The sequence below is a fragment of the Bicyclus anynana genome, chromosome Z (assembly GCF_947172395.1).
Source record: "Bicyclus anynana chromosome Z, ilBicAnyn1.1, whole genome shotgun sequence".
Lineage (NCBI taxonomy): Eukaryota > Metazoa > Arthropoda > Insecta > Lepidoptera > Nymphalidae > Bicyclus > Bicyclus anynana.
The window spans coordinates 17,859,363-17,876,643 of record NC_069110.1 but is presented as its reverse complement, the minus strand read 5'-3'; the positions used below and the strand labels follow the sequence as shown (position 1 = coordinate 17,876,643).

The window sequence follows — 17,281 nt, the reverse complement described above, 5'->3', positions numbered from 1 at the left end:
TTGTTTCAGGTTTGGCTAGTGGGAGGCTTCAGCCGTGGCTAACTAGGTGGTAACTAGCCACGGCCGAAGCCTTTTTGCCAGTAGGGTGGTCTCTACTGGTAAAGTACCGTACAGCGATTTAGTACAGCAATTTAGTAAACCGAAAGGGGTGTGGATTTTCATCCTCCTCCTAACAAGTTAGCTCGATTCTATCTTAGAATCGGGCACCATCAGGTGAGATTTGTAGTCAAGGGCTAACTTGCAATGAATAAAAAAGGAAAAGATTTGGCCTAGTCATATTCACAGCGGGTTAATGGCCTTCATAAAATTGTATTTTCACAAAGACATCTAATTTTATTTTGTCGGTAATCTTCCTCTCGTTTCAGAGACTACCGTCGTAATGGGAGTACGTTGGAAGTTCCGAGAATATGATACGGCGTTGTTAACAACCGGAAGTTAGGTCAGAATCGCTCCCGCTTCCTCCCATTGTATGCTAAGCCTCCGAGGCATCTGTTAGACGATCATTATCTCTGTTGTACCTATGAGTGTATCCTTGCACTGCCTTTAGGTGTTCGAGACTGGCTTTTGTCTGTGCCTTCTCTTGTTTAAAAAAAAAGAAAGAGAAGAAGAAGAAACCTTTCACCCTAAGGAATAGTTATCTTACTTTGTATTTGTCTTTTCATTTGCATTTCTTTCATTTATAGTTCAGGGAATAGACGTGGTCTTGTGCCATCTTAACTTCATCATTGTCAACCCATATTCGGTTCACTGCTGAGCTCTCAGAATGAGAAGGGTTAGGCCAATTAGTCCAGCACGGTGGCCCAATACAGATTGGAAGACTTCACATACGCAGATAATTAAAAAAAATCTCAGGTATGCAGGTTTCCTCACGATGTTTTTCTTTTACCGTTTGAGACACGTGATATTAATTTACATAAAATTCACACAACTGACACTGACACACCATCCGGAATCGGAGGCAGAGGTTATATGTCCACAGGGCTATTACGGCTCATAGACAATAACTGATACGAGTAATTATCATTATCATTAACATCTGATAGTGGCTGTTCATTTAACATTGTCACTCTAATCCCGCCATCCTGCGTTAGAGCAGCGTGGTGGGTCGTTCCATAACCCTTCTACATAAAAGTTGGCCCAAAATAGGCTGATAATGATGATAATGATAAATGACCGAGAGCAACGCCTTAACGTGGCTCGCCGAGACAAGGGGTTGTATCAACACCAACTTCCCAACTCCAGGTTGAGAAAAGAGAAAAAGCTTAATTTTTCATAGCCCGACCCAGGACTCGAAAACAGGTCCTCATAATACGAAGCATACCTATAAAAACTCATTGCTTGACAGTAGGTACGTCAGTGCTGGTAGCTAGCCACTGCTGACGTATTTTCTCTACCACCATATCAGAATTAAGCCAATTTAGAGTATATAAAATTCTACATTAACTCAAGCGAAGAATCTAATCCAGGAATTCTTTAAAACGAACCATTTCCACCAGAGAGGTGGTCAATAAATTTACATGGCTAATAAACATTTTTTTAAACAAACACCCGTACTTATAGGTATGGTATACGGTCCTCCCGTGGGAGGGACGCGCGCCGGTGCCGTACACGTTGTTTATTCGTTGATTAAACTCGGCCGCAATGCGTATGCACGGACGGACATATTACCGGCCTCGAGTTCTGATTGTTTAGAGAATTTATTACCCTGCTGCCTTGTACTGTTAATTGAATTCGCCTGTAGACGGGCGGCGCGGGTCGGCGCAGTGGCTGCGACAGCGCTCCATTGTGACTGGAGCGATCGAGCCTCCGCCTAATAGATATTCACGTTACTCATATTTGCGAAGCTTCCATTATCAACCCATATTCGGCTCACTGCTGAGCTCGAGTCTCCTCTCAGAATGAGAGGGGTTAGGCCAATGCGGATTGGCAGACTTCACACACACAGAGAATTTAGAAAATTCGCAAGTATGCAGGTTTCCTCACGATGGTTTCCTTCACCGTTTGAGACACGTGATATTTACTTTCTTAAAATGCACACAACTGAAAAGTTGGGCGTGCATGCCGCGGACCGGATTCGACCCACATCCTCCTGAATCGGAGACAGAGGTCATATCCGCTGGGCTATCACGGCTGTGCCTGCCTCTGCCTAACTGCCTCATTGGTTCTGTGGTTAGCTGGTTCAGCTACGGACAATGAGGGTTTGAATCCCGGGTAAGGCCAACAAAAAAAAAATAGGTTATTGGGATTTTCTTACAAGGAAAATCTTTATACCAGCATGGAGTTGGAAAGTTGGCGGTGTTAGTACACCCCCGTGCCTCGGAGAGCACGTAAAGCTGTCGGTCCTGCGCCTGATCTCTCACCGGTCGTGTAGGTCTGCCGTCCCATCGGATTTCGAGAGTGAGGGAAGAGAGAGTGCACCTGTGCTTGCGCTTACACTTGTGCACTATAATATCTCCTGCGTACATGGTTAATCTCACCATGGGATTAGCCGCTGTGACTGAAAAGTCGGTCGGGAGCATATTATTATTATTATTTGCACCACCAATACAAAGCAGTTTCGGGATTTTTGACCGACTTCAATAAAAGGAGTAGGTTTTTCATTTCGACCATATATATATTTTTTTATGTGTGTTCGCACATAACTTCGTCGTTTGTGAATCAATTCTGATGATTCTTTTTTTGTTAGAAAGGAGATATTCCGAGGCTGGTACCATGAGAAGGAAAAAAGGATCTGAAAATGGGATCCCGGAGAAATCAACGGCAACTTTTAATTCCACCATTTTGGAGAAGTATCTATATGTATTTGACAAATCTACATAAACTTTCACGTCACATTAGAGGAGTTTGATTACAAAACCCAAAACTTCTTGACAGATTTTTATGGTTTTTTTTGTGTATATTTGGCAGGTGCGAGAAAAGGTAGTAAAAGCGTCCCAACAAAGTCTTATTTGGTAGGAAGTTGGATGCAGACTTATAAGCAAAAGCAAAGGCACATTTAGATTGAGTTTTAGCGGGTTATTTATAACACAGAGTGACACTAATGCAATAAAGAGCACCGAAGGTTGTGTCACAATCACGTGACATGCACCTACTTCTTAATACAATTAGTGGAACTGTACTGTACTTATTTACCTGATTTTTTGCTTTACCACCAAGTTATGCCTTGATTTTGCGGTCTCTGTCAGTGGCGTGTCCAAGGTTCTTAAATAGGGTATGCTCTATACATAAAATTTATACAAAATAATAATTCCTTCGCATATACAAGTTCTTAATTCTTCCTCAGGATAGGCAGCGTATTTATGCATCTATAAAGTGCAACCAGCACGGTCTCTATCAATAGTACGAGAGTCGATATAAGAAATTATCATTATTATAAGCCCACATTCGGCTCACTGCTGAGCTCGAGTCTCCTCTCAGAATGAGAGGGAGAATAGTCCACTACGCTGGCCCAATGCGGATTGGCAGACTTAACACACGCAGATAATTAAGAAAATTCTCTGGTATGCAGGTTTACTCACCATGTTTTCCTGCACCGTTTGAAGCACGTAAATTTCTTAAAATGCACTTGAGGTAGAGGTCATATCCACTAGGCTATCACGGCTAATTTGTTTTAACGTTTGTTATTGATTAGATGTTAATTATTAGGTGGCTAATAGACCAGACCTAGTGAATAGGGCAGCTGCTGTCTTGTGGATCAACGCAATCACAGACCCGGCACTCGTCAACTAGACATCTGTCTTGTCTGTCTGCATATTTGTCTAATTAACGACTTTTCCAAACTGTAATGAACGAGAGATTGCGGTATAGTAAATAATTCATCGGATAATCGTATCTCATTCAGTGGGATGTGATGATTTAAACCAGACTGGTAGAGAAGTAAGGGTGAGATTGTTGCGAAAACGTACCTACTTTTGACGTCACGGCACTAGGTGACAAATTGAAAGGTGACAAGGTGACTGATAGACAGACGAATAGGAAATTTAACAATTCATCTTCTTCCTCATTATGTTACCTCTAATTAGTTTTATTTTTTGTTTTTTACTTTAGTTGTTTAAAGTTGGATACAAATAAAGTACCTAATTATTAATTAATTACATTTCCTGTCTAAGTATCAATAATAACTATTAACTTCTCAAATATTAATCTATGTGCGATCGATGTGAATATTCTGAGGTTCTCTGTCTACGGTCCTCGACTTCAGTGACTTGTGTGATAGAGGCAGCTTGAGTGGTCAGCCCCGACATATACTTGTTTGTATAATTTATATATACCGCCGAGCGATTAAGCGATTCGGTACGATGTACCTAGTTTAAAAGGGAAAGGGGTGTGGATTTCATCCTACTCCTAACAATTTAGCCCGCTTCCATCTTAAATTGCATCATCACTTACCAACAGGTGAGATTAGTAGCCAAGGGCTAACTTGTAGAGAATAAAAAAACCTATATATAAAATGAATCGACTGTATCAACTACATGCATATTGAGTTTTCGTTTTTGTAAAATATTGTGTATTAGAGCTGGGCAATTCCTTAGGATCACAGTCCGCATAGATCTATGTCCTGGAGCTTCACTTAGCATGTGTCTATTAAGTCACAGTGTCCGGTAAGACAGCCATTGACGGTCAATTATTCTCACATTTCTGCAGCGCAAACGGCAGCGAAGACGTTTCATAAGTCGAGCTGTCATGCACGCAGTGACCAATACACGATCAGTTATAGTCGTGGGTGCTGCAGAAACGTGAGAATAATTGATCGTCAATGGCGTGCAGTAAGTGTCACTATTAAGTGAATTGATTTTCAACAGGCCCTGTCAAAAATTTGATTTTGACCCATTACCCTGTACGTTGGGTTAGCAGACATTTCTTTTACGTGAGATTAATATCAGGTCAGGTGTACGTTGTATTCCAAACTTGTGAAATGCCTCAAATTGCTCGTTATTACTGTGACAGATAGTCCGAGAGCTCGCGGTAAAAGGATACTTCGTTTTATTAACTTAGTAGCGAGTTCATGAAAAAGGAAGCAAGTTCTTCATATAGTCTCTGTAATATTCGGTTTTAATTTGAACTCAAATATTAGTAGGTACCTACAACATATTTTTTTTTTTTGACTTTTAACGATGGCTAAGTTCCTATTTAAAGAGAGCCTAAGACACACATCAAAATTAAGTAACACCCATCAATCTAGGTAAACTATATCGTTCATAATGTTAATTAGATTAACTGCTTAGTTACGGTCTAACTATTAATGACATGGTTATTCTACAAATCTCAGTTATTAACCGTAGTGTGGGTACACTAACAAAAAACAAAAAAAATATTATTCTTGAACCTTCTCAAAATTTACCACCGGCTCTTAATTTTAACGATGACAGATGTGTTGGCGCCAACCCCGCTTCTCTAACAAGGGAAAATCATTTTTGAACCACTAACATAAGGTTGTGTTTCAAATGGCACATCGTGATATGTCCCTCGAGGCGACAGATCGGATGTGTTGATACTAGAGTATGGAGATGCAATTAGTGACAAACTTTTTTCTTTAGTTACCAACTAGAAGATGAAGAGATAATATTATTATGGTATCGCTAACGTGTGGTTGACGGTATTTATTTCGACGTTATTGTAATTTTATATGCTTTGTAATTATGGACTAAATGTGGGTTCAGATGACGAAAATCTTACTTAAGTTAGTCCTGTGTCTAAATAACCACACGATTGACATACACTTATTCACAACCGCTCGTGTACAGTTACCCGCGTTTAATATGATAATTTGACGGCCTCCGTGGCGCAGTGGTATGCGCGGTAGATTTACAAGGTCCTGGGGTCGATTCCTGGCTGGGTCGATCGAGGTTTTCTTAGTTGGTCCAGGTCTGGCTGGTTGGAGGCCGTGGCTAGTTACAACCCTACCGAAAAAGACGTACCGCCAAGCGATTTAGCGTTCCGGTACGATGTCGTGTAGAAACCGAAAGGAGTGTGGATTTCATCGTACTCCTAACAAGTTAGCCCGCTTCCATCTTAGATTGTATCCGCACTTATCATCAGGTGAGATTGTAGTCAAGAGCTAACTTGTAGAATATAAAAAAAAATCTATATATTTTTTCTCGACAATTTGTCATGTATATTATTTCAGTTGTGCAGACAATTTCATGGATTAACGTATTAAAAACAGCTTTAGCTGTTACTATATGTATAGATAACCTTCGTAACTTTAGCAAACTAACATCATCATCATCATTACAACCCATATTCGGCTCACTGCTGAGCTCGAGTCTCCTCTCAGAATGAGAGGGGTTAGGCCAATAGTCCACCACGCTGGCCCAATGCGGATCGGCAGACTTCACACACGCAGAGAATTAAGAAAATTCTCTGGTGTGCAGGTTTCCTCACGATGTTTACCGTCACCGTTTGAGACACGTGATATTTAATTTATTAAAATGCGCAACTGAAAAGTTGGAGGTGCATGCCCCGGATTGGATTCGAACCTAGACCCTATGAAGGTAGAGGACATATCCACAGGACTATCAAGGCTCTTCAAACTAACATAACTATCATAAATAAGTTTATTTACTTATTATTTCCTATGGAGATTTAAATGAAGGCACATAATTAGCAACTGCAAGGATTTTCATAGAGTAGGTACCTAGATTAAGTAGTGGCGTGCACTTCATACATGCATTAAAGTACTGCATACACTAAGAGATGTTTTCCTAATACTTTTAAATGCAGATTCCCAGTTTGGTTATTTTTTCTTAGTAGTGCATACCCTGATCGACAATCTTGTGCACGCCACTTATATTAAGCAGTAAGACACCCCTTAAGCTGTCCTAACACAACACGCCTTCACAGTGAAGCCTAGCCTTAAATCCTACACCTTACTCAAAATGTTAATCTCCCAGATAAGCTACACGTTTTATTTCCTATAAAAGCTGACCCATCCAATTCATCATCATCATTACCAACCGGTGGACATCCACTGCTGGACAAAGGGCTCTGGTAAAGAATTCCAAACGCTAAGTTCCTGAACTGCATGCATACTGCGACTCCTGGTTCTTCATGTCATCGTACATTCGTCATGTACATAGTCGATTTAAAATTTTTTGACTGGCGGTCGTGGCTAGTTACCACCCTACCGGTACGATGTCATATAGAAACCGAAAGGAGAGTGGATTTCATCCTACTCCTAACAAATTAGCCCGCTTCCATCTTAAATTGCATCATCACTTACCATCAGGTGAGATTGAAGTCTGCATGATGACTTGTAGAGAATAAAAAACAAGTCTGCAATTTGCAGTACGGTGTCGTCATTCTAGCTTCTCAGGATTCAAACATCCATCGATATTTAACATTAACTGATACATTTATACAGACGTGATAACCCAGTGGATAAGACCTCTACCTACGATTCGGAGAGCGTTGGTTCGAATCCGATCCGGTAACAAATTAAATATCACGTGTCTCTACGGCGTCACCGGGGGGTTTGGGCGGGCGCAGAAGCATCGCCTGATGAGAAATAAAGATAGAGGACGGAATGACTCTCTAAGGGCGTCTCCTATGAGACTCGGACCTCGGCTCAGAGTGCCATTCGGGAGGGTGTAACCGTGATCTGAGTGAATCAATCCGGACGCCCCCAGATCGTGAGTTAGAAAACCCACGTCCGGGTGACGTTAGATATCGGGGACCTCGTCTTCGCCGGCGAAGACGCTGTGTTGCTTGTGATTGTGTTGCCCGGGAAGCATTGTCGGTCGTCATGTCATCGTCTGGATCGTAAAGGACGTCTTTGGGACGCCTCTGCTTGAAGTTAGAGTTAAGGTTGGGAGTGTTCTTATACCTACACAATGAATGCAATATAACGCATAACGCACTAGAATGCACGAAAACGCACTAGGCTTTGTGCGTTTGGTGACGTCACGTTCCCTGAGGTCTCCCCGCACGAGCTCACCAGTAGGTAGAGCCATAAACTAGTAGACCTCCCGCGGGTTGTGGTGCGTGCGTCGCTCGACTGAGGGGCGATATTTTATATTATTATTTTTAACCGAAAATACATTACGCTTTTATTTCTAGGCACATTTTTAGGGTTCCACAAACAAATCAATATTATAATACATAGTAATAATAATAAATCTTTACCTATTTATGTTATAATTTATGTAGGTACGTTCCTAAAAATCCACTTGATTGACAATAATTTAGATAGAATGATAATTACTTTTCTTTTCAATTTAAAAAATATTTAACTATATCATTAAGTATCGCCCTTTTATTCGTCTATTTCGTCTTCTGTTGAAAAATCATTATACGAGTATTAAAAAACATCGAAACCGGTAAGATTAAACTTACCTACTTAAAAAATATAGAGCCAAAAAAAAATTTTATATATACAAAAAAAATTTGATTAAAAGCCATAAGAAAAGTTTCTACTGTGCTGACTTTCCTCTACATTACAAAGCTGCTGAGGACATAATTTTATTTATTAACTAGCAGATCTTCACGATTCACCTGCATAGTTCCCATACCTGTGGAAGTACAGAGTTAAAATATAGCTTATGTTACTCGCTAATAATATAGCTTTCTATCGGTGAAACAATTATTCAAATCGTTCCACTAGTTTTGAGTTTATTTGTTACATACTATGACTATAAATGAGTGACTGAAACAACTTTTAATGAACTTTTCGAGTACTTAGTCGCATTGCAAATTTTTAATAACATCTCGATGGTAAAAATACAAAAACCGATACTCTTCCTCAATATAAAACAAAATCGTAACGCGTGTCATCACACATTCACATCGAGCGACGCATTTGACACCTGCCCACTTGATAACGACAAAGATAAGAAAGCATTGCGTGCACGGCGTCTCTCAACTTACACGTAGTAGGGTAAAGTCGCCCAATAACGTCCCCTTTTTGTAAAATACAAATTTTGAAAATAATATAGATAGATAAGTAGATATACTTTATTTGCACACCACAAAGACAAATGAAATAAAAACAAATTAGGAAGAGATCAGCATATAAAAGGCGGCCTTATCGCTAAGTAGCGATTTCTTCCAGGCAACCTTCGGTTTAGGAAAACTTAAGAACATCAGCAGGTGGCGTAAAACAAAAATAACCATAGTATTAGTAATTACACATAGGTACATACAAATAATTTACATCCTAATACATAAACAATATTACACAAATACCTACAATAATGAATAAAATACATATCAAAATATAATAATAATAATAACTAATAAAGAAATAATATATACAGATCGTCTTTACTGCACCAGATAATGAGTCTTGACGGCATTTTTAAAAATGTCCAGTGTCTTTGATTGCCGTATGTTTAAAGGGAGAGCATTCCGTTCAATATGAGTAGTGAAGGAATAAATAAAACATCAGAGTTACGTAGAAACGTTTCTTTATTATTCTGAATAGCCAAAATCTTCTTTACTCTGATACTTTTTCTACATAAAAGTTTTAACAAAAAAGTAGAAATTTCTAGGATTTTTTTGCGCGCCTAATTACGTCCCTATTGAGATACTAATTAACCAGTATGTAAACTAAAATTGTATCTTGAAAAATAATAATTATAATAACTTATTAGAATTTTAGAAATTAATCATACCTACCTAGTTATATTTCAAGCAATTTTCATTCATAAAACACCATTCACAAATATACTTTACTTCTAATTTTTTACACACAATCCTTAAGGATCCATTGGAAACATTTTTGACATCTTATCTATTTCTATCTCTTTGTAACGTGAGAAAAGCGTTTTTCTTACATACTGGATGATTTAATTGTTATAACTATATATTAACTTAAAACTAATATATTCATATTATTAATTCATCATTAACAACCCATTATACTCGGCTCACTGTTGAGCTCGAGTCTTTTTCAGAATGTGTTAGGCTAATAGTCCGCCATGCTGCGCCCTGCGGATTGCATTGTATGCAGGATTCCTCACGATGTTTTTCCTTCACCGTTTGAGACACGTGATTTAAACTGAACATATACTGAAAATACGCCCTAAGAATCGAAGGCAGGGCTAGGTATATCCACTGGGCTCTCACGGCTATATCTTAGAAATAAAAAAACTATTTAATGATAAGTAATTACTAGAAAATTTATAAAATGGACCTCAGCTAATATTGTGATGAGTACATCAGTATTCACAACGCTGGTATTCTGTCAGACAGTAATGAAGGAAGAACAGAAGATAAACAATTAATGGCGTGCACTTCATACATGCATTAAAGTACTGCATACACTAAGAGATGTTTTCCTAATACTTTTAAATGCAGATTCCCAGTTTGGTTATTTTTTCTTAGTAGTGCATACCCTGATCGACAATCTTGTGCACGCCACTTATATTAAGCAGTAAGACACCCCTTAAGCTGTCCTAACACAACACGCCTTCACAGTGAAGCCTAGCCTTAAATCCTACACCTTACTCAAAATGTTAATCTCCCAGATAAGCTACACGTTTTATTTCCTATAAAAGCTGACCCATCCAATTCATCATCATCATTACCAACCGGTGGACATCCACTGCTGGACAAAGGGCTCTGGTAAAGAATTCCAAACGCTAAGTTCCTGAACTGCATGCATACTGCGACTCCTGGTTCTTCATGTCATCGTACATTCGTCATGTACATAGTCGATTTAAAATTTTTTGACTGGCGGTCGTGGCTAGTTACCACCCTACCGGTACGATGTCATATAGAAACCGAAAGGAGAGTGGATTTCATCCTACTCCTAACAAATTAGCCCGCTTCCATCTTAAATTGCATCATCACTTACCATCTTTTAAAAATGTCCAGTGTCTTTGATTGCCGTATGTTTAAAGGGAGAGCATTCCGTTCAATATGAGTAGTGAAGGAATAAATAAAACATCAGAGTTACGTAGAAACGTTTCTTTATTATTCTGAATAGCCAAAATCTTCTTTACTCTGATACTTTTTCTACATAAAAGTTTTAACAAAAAAGTAGAAATTTCTAGGATTTTTTTGCGCGCCTAATTACGTCCCTATTGAGATACTAATTAACCAGTATGTAAACTAAAATTGTATCTTGAAAAATAATAATTATAATAACTTATTAGAATTTTAGAAATTAATCATACCTACCTAGTTATATTTCAAGCAATTTTCATTCATAAAACACCATTCACAAATATACTTTACTTCTAATTTTTTACACACAATCCTTAAGGATCCATTGGAAACATTTTTGACATCTTATCTATTTCTATCTCTTTGTAACGTGAGAAAAGCGTTTTTCTTACATACTGGATGATTTAATTGTTATAACTATATATTAACTTAAAACTAATATATTCATATTATTAATTCATCATTAACAACCCATTATACTCGGCTCACTGTTGAGCTCGAGTCTTTTTCAGAATGTGTTAGGCTAATAGTCCGCCATGCTGCGCCCTGCGGATTGCATTGTATGCAGGATTCCTCACGATGTTTTTCCTTCACCGTTTGAGACACGTGATTTAAACTGAACATATACTGAAAATACGCCCTAAGAATCGAAGGCAGGGCTAGGTATATCCACTGGGCTCTCACGGCTATATCTTAGAAATAAAAAAACTATTTAATGATAAGTAATTACTAGAAAATTTATAAAATGGACCTCAGCTAATATTGTGATGAGTACATCAGTATTCACAACGCTGGTATTCTGTCAGACAGTAATGAAGGAAGAACAGAAGATAAACAATTAATGGCGTGCACTTCATACATGCATTAAAGTACTGCATACACTAAGAGATGTTTTCCTAATACTTTTAAATGCAGATTCCCAGTTTGGTTATTTTTTCTTAGTAGTGCATACCCTGATCGACAATCTTGTGCACGCCACTTATATTAAGCAGTAAGACACCCCTTAAGCTGTCCTAACACAACACGCCTTCACAGTGAAGCCTAGCCTTAAATCCTACACCTTACTCAAAATGTTAATCTCCCAGATAAGCTACACGTTTTATTTCCTATAAAAGCTGACCCATCCAATTCATCATCATCATTACCAACCGGTGGACATCCACTGCTGGACAAAGGGCTCTGGTAAAGAATTCCAAACGCTAAGTTCCTGAACTGCATGCATACTGCGACTCCTGGTTCTTCATGTCATCGTACATTCGTCATGTACATAGTCGATTTAAAATTTTTTGACTGGCGGTCGTGGCTAGTTACCACCCTACCGGTACGATGTCATATAGAAACCGAAAGGAGAGTGGATTTCATCCTACTCCTAACAAATTAGCCCGCTTCCATCTTAAATTGCATCATCACTTACCATCTTTTAAAAATGTCCAGTGTCTTTGATTGCCGTATGTTTAAAGGGAGAGCATTCCGTTCAATATGAGTAGTGAAGGAATAAATAAAACATCAGAGTTACGTAGAAACGTTTCTTTATTATTCTGAATAGCCAAAATCTTCTTTACTCTGATACTTTTTCTACATAAAAGTTTTAACAAAAAAGTAGAAATTTCTAGGATTTTTTTGCGCGCCTAATTACGTCCCTATTGAGATACTAATTAACCAGTATGTAAACTAAAATTGTATCTTGAAAAATAATAATTATAATAACTTATTAGAATTTTAGAAATTAATCATACCTACCTAGTTATATTTCAAGCAATTTTCATTCATAAAACACCATTCACAAATATACTTTACTTCTAATTTTTTACACACAATCCTTAAGGATCCATTGGAAACATTTTTGACATCTTATCTATTTCTATCTCTTTGTAACGTGAGAAAAGCGTTTTTCTTACATACTGGATGATTTAATTGTTATAACTATATATTAACTTAAAACTAATATATTCATATTATTAATTCATCATTAACAACCCATTATACTCGGCTCACTGTTGAGCTCGAGTCTTTTTCAGAATGTGTTAGGCTAATAGTCCGCCATGCTGCGCCCTGCGGATTGCATTGTATGCAGGATTCCTCACGATGTTTTTCCTTCACCGTTTGAGACACGTGATTTAAACTGAACATATACTGAAAATACGCCCTAAGAATCGAAGGCAGGGCTAGGTATATCCACTGGGCTCTCACGGCTATATCTTAGAAATAAAAAAACTATTTAATGATAAGTAATTACTAGAAAATTTATAAAATGGACCTCAGCTAATATTGTGATGAGTACATCAGTATTCACAACGCTGGTATTCTGTCAGACAGTAATGAAGGAAGAACAGAAGATAAACAATTAATCGGACATAAATAATTACATACACTAATATTATAAAGCTGAAGAGTTTGTTTGTTTGAACGCGCTAATCTCAGGAACTACTGGTCCGATTTGAAATTTTTTTTCAGTGTTAGATAGCCCATTTATCGAGAATGGCTGTGTGCTATATATTATCCCCGGATTCTTACGGGAACGGGAACCACGCGGGTGAAACCGTGCGGCGTCAGCTAGTCACTAATAAAATAAAGTTAAGTAGTGTAATCTCAAAGAGAGATGAAAGATGAAATGGCAATGGGCGGGGCACATAGTTCGAAGAGCTGATGGGCATTGGGGTCCCAAAGTGCTGGTGGGACCCCCCACCAGGTGGACTGACGATATCAAACGAGTCGCGAGGAGTCGCTGGATGCAGATGGCTCAGTATCGTGATGTTTGGAAGTCCCTACCAAAGGCCTATGTTCTGCAGTGGATGTCCATCGGCGGATATGATGATGATGATGATTATGATGAGTGTAACCTCAGAAGAAAAAAAATAAGGACAGTATTATTGACTAAGTTATACATAACAACAAAATAATAAAGGCGCGGAACATCGTGTCCAGTTTGACTCGCTCTTGACTGGTTTTTAATTCTAAGTAGATACAAGTTAATGTATGATAATTTATACTTTCGTTAAACGTAATATATCGCTATACCTTCTCATACCTATTCGTATGTGTTATAATTATAATTTATTATTCTGTGCAAAATGCCTACACGTTATAAAGGTGTGTTAACGGTACTATAGTAGGTACTTACGTTGTTATATGTAGGTAGTTTAGAAAAACGTCTTTTCTTCTTAGTAGTTTTGATTAGGCATCTCATTATCATTACAGTGTTTTTCAGATAGCATAGCCTATTTTTAACCGACTTCTAAACAGGACGAGGTTCTTTGTTCGGCTGTAAAGCTGTATGCTATTTTTATTTTTTATTCTTTATAAGTTAGCCCTTGACTACAATCTCACCTGACGATAAGTGACGAAGCAGTCTAAGATGGAAGCGGGCTAACTTGTTAGGAGTAGGATGAAAATCCACACCCCTTGGCGGTAGGTACGTCTTTGTCGGTAGGGTGGTAAATAGCCACGGCCGAAGCCTCCTACCAGCCGGGGATAGAACGCAGGACCTCTGTCTTGTAAAGCCACTGCGCCACGGAGGCCGTCAAAAGAAAAGAAAAGAAGCATAGCAATTCTTTTCTTATCTAAAGGAGAGGAAAGAGTGATACATTTAAAAAAGATGTTTGTTACACACTTGTATTTTTTTTATGCATGTATCTGCAAAGAAATAAATTGATTGATTGATTGATTTTTAATAGATTAGGTACTTATTAGTGTGATGTCATGATACAAAAATTTGATATCACACTTCACATTACATCACATCACACTTCACACTAATATGTAAATGCGAAAGTTAGTGTGTAAATGTGTGTGAAAGTATGTATGTCTGTTCCTCCTTTGCGTTTTGAATCCGTGATAGCCCAGTGGATATGACCTCTGCCTCCGATTCCGTAGGGTGTGGGTTCAAATCCGTTCCGGGCATGCACCTCCAACTTTTCAGTTATGTGCATTTTAATAAATTAAATATCACGTGTCACAAAAGGTGAAGGAAAACACCGTGAGGAAACCTGCATACCAGAGAATTTTCTTAATTCTCTGCGTGTGTAAAGTTTGCCAATCCGCATTGGGCCAGCGTGGTGGACTAAGGTCTAACCCCTCTCATTCTGAGAGGAGACTCGAGCTCAGCAGCGAGCCGAATATGGGTTGATAACGAAACATTTGATCTTTGTGGATTGTTTTTGCGCGTTCACACGCATTTATAATTTGATGTGAAAATTAACCCATATTATAGGAGTTCATATTACTTAAGCGATGGCTAGGAGTTTATATTAGATAGCGGAACCCCACAATTTCACCCGCGTAGTTCGTATTCCCGTGGGAATACGGGGATAAAAAAATAGCTAATGTTGTTCTCTGATAATGTAGCTTTGGCGAATTGGCGAAAGCAAATAGGTCCAGTAGTTTTTGAGTTACATTAAAAAATGAGCCGTGATAGCCCAGTGGATATGACCTCTGCCTCCGACTCCGGAGGGCGTGGGTTCGAATCCGGTCGGGAGCACGCACCTCCAACTTTTCTGTTGTGTGTATTTTAAGAATTTAAATATCACGTGTCTCAAACGGTGAAGGAAAACATAGTGAGGAAACCTGCATAGGTACCAAAGAATTTTCCTAATTCTCTGCGTGTGTGAAGTCTGCCAATACGTTGATAACGACGACATAAAAAAATACATTTCTTTCCTCTATATACTATAAGTGTAGATATCTATATAATCAATAATCTTATTGACTATCTAGATCAGTGGTGTGCACAAGGTTTTTAGTAATTTTCCAATTTTACTCTGAGTGAAAAATGGAAAATTTATTGTCGAACTACGTATTCTGTGGTCCAACTTAAGTTAGTATTGAGTATTTCGGGTAGGCAGTGCATTTTTGCATCTATGAAGTGCACGCCACTGATCTCGATATTATTTTATTATATTTAAAGGGGAATGCTCATCCCCGGCCCAGGCCTACCCTACCCACCCTGCAGTTTGGATTGGCCCAGTGGATATGACCTCTGCCTCCGATTCTGGAGGGTGTGGATTCGAATCCGGTCCGGATTGTGCATTATAAGAAATTCACGATAATTTTCCTTCACTGTTTGACACGCGTGATAGGTAGGTATATATTTTTTGAAACGTACCTACATAACTGAAAAGTTGATTCGAACCTACGCCCTCTGAATCGGGCTAAAAATATCCACTAGGCTATCACGTCTCTTGTACGTCTGTACGTCCCTAACATCCCAAAAATGTGTTACTGCGTAGCCCAACTTATACCTACGTATAGGCCGTTTTACCTAACAATTGTAATACGGGCATACGTTAAGATACAACCTATGAAAACTACTTACCTACTACAGAAAAAAAACATAATTATAAATACAAATACCTACAAAGTAAGCTATTTTTCGAAATCAACCCATCAATATTTAAATAAAGCTTTTCTATACCTAATAAAATACTGCTTCACATAATGCATTATTTATAATGTCGCTCGTCTACTAGGTTATAAAAAAGAGAACTAGCAGAATTGTTTTAGCAAAATGAAATACCTACCTATGAGGTAACCTACCTAACGGAGAGTTCAATAGCCTACATGCATTGGTGTCTCTGTAATCCATTTATCATTCAATAGGCGTTAGCTGAGCGCAGCCCTGAGTCGTCAAGCGCAGGCCGTGGCACCGGCGACGTAAATCTGCCGCGGAGCTACAACTTGTCTCGGCGCGCGGCTTTTTGCCCATAAAGATTTGTTTTCTCGCCGGTCGCCGGACGAACGAGCGAGCGTCTCTCTCCGCATCCCATAAACATGAACTCGACTCGTTCCCCCACTCGTCGAGGCGGCACCCTTTGAAGGGGCGGAGCTCAACCCCAGTGGGGATACGCCGCCCAATCGCGTGACGCGTTTTCAGACAGGCTTTTTAGAAGGATTGAAAAGCTGTATTTCCATTGGGCGAAATTTTCTCGCCCCGCCCGGTGGGAGGGGCGAAAATTGCTCTCTCCTACGTCGGTGGGGCGTCGGTGTACTCTCGCGCGCCAGTCTGTGCTGAGATTTCGGAGTGCGAGGACGTCGTGCGAGCATGCTCACTCGGGAGGACCTCTGACGCGCGATGGGCGGGCGCGCGCCGCCGCCGCGCACTGGACCGACTGTGATACATTAACTTAACTAATTAGTTGTAATAAACCTTAGTATTAAACACGTAGTTCGCCGTCCGTGTCAGACTTTGAGAGACAGTGTGTGCCGTGAAGCCGCCCCTATGATCGTCCCTATGGCAGCGTATGCACAGTTCGGCTACTCCTACCCCTCCGCCTCGCAGGTCAGTACTAAACATAACCTCTTTACTTTGACCATTTTCTTATTGTTCCTCTCTGTAATCCGTTACAAGCTTGCACTATAAACGGTAATGCTATAGGTAAATAAATAATGTTTTAATTAT

General features: G+C 39.1%; 1 protein-coding gene across 2 annotated transcripts in view; it reads left to right on the top strand.

The window, feature by feature from the left end:
* LOC112045732 (homeobox protein araucan) overlaps positions 1-17,281 on the top strand; it is a 180,508-nt gene that overhangs the window by 61,905 nt on the left and 101,322 nt on the right. Inside the window, exon 1 of one of the 2 annotated variants that reach the window (XM_024082035.2) lies at positions 16,872-17,161. The exons of the other annotated variant lie outside the window; for it this stretch is intronic. Coding sequence (XP_023937803.1) covers positions 17,102-17,161 — 60 coding nt within the window. The 5' untranslated portion in view covers positions 16,872-17,101. Of the gene's footprint in view, positions 1-16,871; positions 17,162-17,281 lie in introns of those variants that run through there. 2 annotated transcript variants of the gene reach the window in all.